Source organism: Dreissena polymorpha, chromosome 1 (assembly GCF_020536995.1).
Source record: "Dreissena polymorpha isolate Duluth1 chromosome 1, UMN_Dpol_1.0, whole genome shotgun sequence".
NCBI lineage: Eukaryota > Metazoa > Mollusca > Bivalvia > Myida > Dreissenidae > Dreissena > Dreissena polymorpha.
The window spans coordinates 103218862-103222671 of record NC_068355.1 but is presented as its reverse complement, the minus strand read 5'-3'; the positions used below and the strand labels follow the sequence as shown (position 1 = coordinate 103222671).

Sequence of the window (3810 nt, the reverse complement as noted above, 5' to 3'; positions counted from 1 at the left end):
TTTCGTGTGTTTAATAATTGCGAGACATTTGAAAATATATCCGACAAAACCCTGATTTTATTTTGATGAAATTAATTTAAAATAATAAAATCTTATGTGATATATCGTCAAAGCCAGTGGAGATGTCCACCATTACATAACATTTGGAACATTACTATTGGCATTTCGTTAGGAATGATTCCGGTCATTTAAACGTTATTTATGTTAATTAATTTATTGTAAGATGTATTGAATAAAACGATACTTTACGGACAGTAGTGGAAGATTACTTGTGACATTAGGAATTATTTGTGACATTAAGAATAAAGTGGTTAATTCGATAATAGTGTACCATACAAGTTTAATGCAGGTTATATTGACTAATTATTTTCGGTTTTTAATTATGAAATGAACATAACAAAGCTCATCTGTCCTAATGGAACAAATTATTAATTTCGATTCAATCCTGAACGCTCTATAATGTATTACGTTGTGCAAGTTGTTTTGAATAAAACAATGATTGTGGACCTAACAAAACAGAACAACATATTATTATTACGAATACACACTTTTATTATCCGTTTCATACATACAACCAATCACACAATGGAATACAAGAGAAACGAATAGATTAAGGCAAACAAAACACGAATATAATTTAACCATCAATACATTCAAAAATAGTTTTTAGATGAATAGGACTAACATTGTGACTTGTTTTAAGTTTTAGGTAAAACTTTTCTTTAGGCTTTCATTGTATTAATACACAGTTTTTTCCGGCATGTTTATACATCTTCTTATACAACTGGATTAGTTTAGCCCTTTAGAACTATAATAAGTAACAACACTAACTACAATAATTTAGAACTACAAAATACAATTAAGTACAAAACAAAGCTTCTATAAAAGGAGTTAGATTTTGCTTATGTAATATCCAAATAATATGCACCATCTGAGAAGTATCAATACATTAAAGTATAAGATGGTTTACTCATCGGATTGTGCTAAAAATAAAACATACATTATGAATACGTATTAACTTATTTGAAATGTATCGTGACATATCTACACTTTCCTCTTTTGACAATAGCAAGTGCATTTTTAAGGTGATCATGCATCGTGATTCAATGATAAATTGTATGTTTGCATAAAATGTTGTCTTTCATATGAATGTGCCCATTAATAGCTATTGTATACAAGCATTGTGCTGTATGGTTACAAAAGTGAATAAAACAATGAGTTCATGTTTGGCATTTATGAATAGACGTAGAGGAACTGTCAAAACAACATAATTCAATTAAGCTATTGCGTTGTATAGATGTCAATATATATTGAAATCATGATATTTTTGCATGAGTTAAGCAATCATGATACTTGCGAATAATTTGGACAAGATACATCTCTTGCTTTATTCGAACACTTCGTCATAGTTGCGGGAGGGCAACTTAACCGAATAAGGTGATTAGCTTCATTAACCCATCATTTTAGTTTTATGTTTCGGAAGGATTTTATTCGTGTTCCAATACGAATTAAATAAATAGATTCTTAAAACAGAAATGAACGATCTGACTGTTACTATTGTGACATAACTATAATTTAAACAACAACACAGTAAATAGTGGAATGAAGGCACAACAACAACAACTATACTTTTAAGGATACAATTAAATAGATTTTAAACACGCAAAAGTGTCCAATTATACATGCGACACAAATGTATGGACGTTGAATCAACACATTGCCTATTGTTTATAGGCAATACTATAATACTATAAAATACTAATAAACGCGACGCTGTTGATTTATTCCATTAAGAAGTCTTTGTCAGTTTCAATTTTGTGACTGTTACTATTGTGACATAACTATAATTTAAACAACAACACAGTAAATAGTGGAATGAAGGCACAACAACAACAACTATACTTTTAAGGATACAATTAAATAGATTTTAAACACGCAAAAGTGTCCAATTATACATGCGACACAAATGTATGGACGTTGAATCAACACATTGCCTATTGTTTATAGGCAATACTATAATACTATAAAATACTAATAAACGCGACGCTGTTGATTTATTCCATTAAGAAGTCTTTGTCAGTTTCAATTTTGTGTTGGACTTGTTAGCAACACTTTATTTGTTTATTCTTAAACATATTTGATTGCAAATTTTTTAATATAATATGGGAATTTGATAATTGTGAATAAAAGTCTACGTTATGTTTAAGTTAATTAGTATTATGTTAATATTTAACAAAATACACGAATAATTTGGAAACAAGGTATTACCCAAATTAATCAAACATAACGTGTTTTTTTTTTAAAAAAAAAAATAATTAAATGATAAAAGATATAAATCGAATAACCTACAGACGCTATATTTTGTGCCGACCAAAAACTTGTTAGTTTCAGTTATCGATCATTTGGCGAAATTTGAATATATTTCCAAATTCTACTATAAAGTTTGGAGCATGTTCTGAATTTTAATTTTAACCATATAAGTTCGTATTCTTAATATATAAGCTTCAAAATATAAAACGCAAATTAAGAGTAAATAAAGAGTAAATAAAGAGGCACACATACAAAAAGCAACAACTGCAATAAGAATGATAGCTTTTTAGCACGAAAAGCTAGATTGAAACCACCAAATATATTTCGGTTATACATTGGTTAAATCACATACAGATTGAATTAACAGTTTGCCTATAATAACTTAATTCTGCAATGAAACGACGCTTGTTGATATATTACACGCTGACGTGTTTGTCTGTTTCACTCTTATGTTTTACTTGTAGGCGAAACGAAACTGTGTTTTACGATTATACAAATCCAAATTATAAGCTTGCATCATCGTCGAAATTCACATCAAACCCACATGAAATGATATTTAAGACAATTATTCTGATTTCAAAGTAGCACAATACGCATTTAGTATTTAGCGGTCAAACAATTAGACCAGATACAGAATGCAGCTTTGTTTGAATTCTTTATTCATATCATTACATATTGCTGCTAGAGCATTGGTTATCAGAATTTCATGTACATGAATATTGTTAAGCCGCGTACTGAATAATGGAATAACAATAAAGATTTAAACACTTCTGGATGAAGTATGGAAATCTTTATTTAAAGGTACATGATAATGGTAAAATCATGTGACAAAGGCGTAAGAGTTATTATACCGCGTGCTTCAATTGGTTGAAATTCCGAACCAATTATCTGACTGACGAATATTCGCGAAAACTCGCTAGCCAACCAAAAACGGTCACTCTAGTAACAAAGTGTTTCTCGGCGTACGTGGTTTCCGACGATGAGCACGCTATCAAGACAGTAGTGCTTCGGTATGGTAAAAGGAGTTCAAAACTATATTTAGCGCTTTTAAGTACAATTACACATTTATTAATAAATCAAACTTGAAATTATGTTGTTTATAAATCTATCATTAGCATCAGTTTGTTTTGTTATCACATTTATTAAAAAAAATAAATTTTGAAGTGCAAAAAGTGTATGTTGCGTGTTTTTAACCTACTTGAAATTTACAATGAATAATGGATACGCCTGCGTGTCACTAAATACGACAAACGTGGTTGGATTGGAAGAGTCATCCGTAACAGAGTCATATAAAGCATTTTTACCCGCGGTTGGTTTTGATGGCGGTACGCGTTTACCACTTGTGGCGTTTGTGAATTCTCCAGTTAACACTGCACAGTAGTGAACTCTTTTAATACCGTTTCCCGGTAAAGTGTAGGCATCAACGCAAGAGTCACTTGCATTTACCGTAAAGTATACTCCTTCACCCAAATCCGTCTTTGCTGAAATAAACAGATTTAC

At 30.4% G+C, this 3810-nt stretch overlaps 1 protein-coding gene across 1 annotated transcript in view; it reads right to left on the bottom strand.

Annotated features, from left to right (window-relative positions):
* Positions 1-534: 534 nt before the first annotated feature.
* Positions 535-3810, bottom strand: part of LOC127865156 (protein mono-ADP-ribosyltransferase PARP14-like) — a 245098-nt gene continuing 241822 nt past the window's right edge. The window contains exon 30 of the mRNA XM_052405047.1: positions 535-3791. Within this exon, the coding sequence (XP_052261007.1) occupies positions 3505-3791 (287 nt within the window). The 3' untranslated portion in view covers positions 535-3504. The remainder of the gene's footprint in view (positions 3792-3810) is intronic.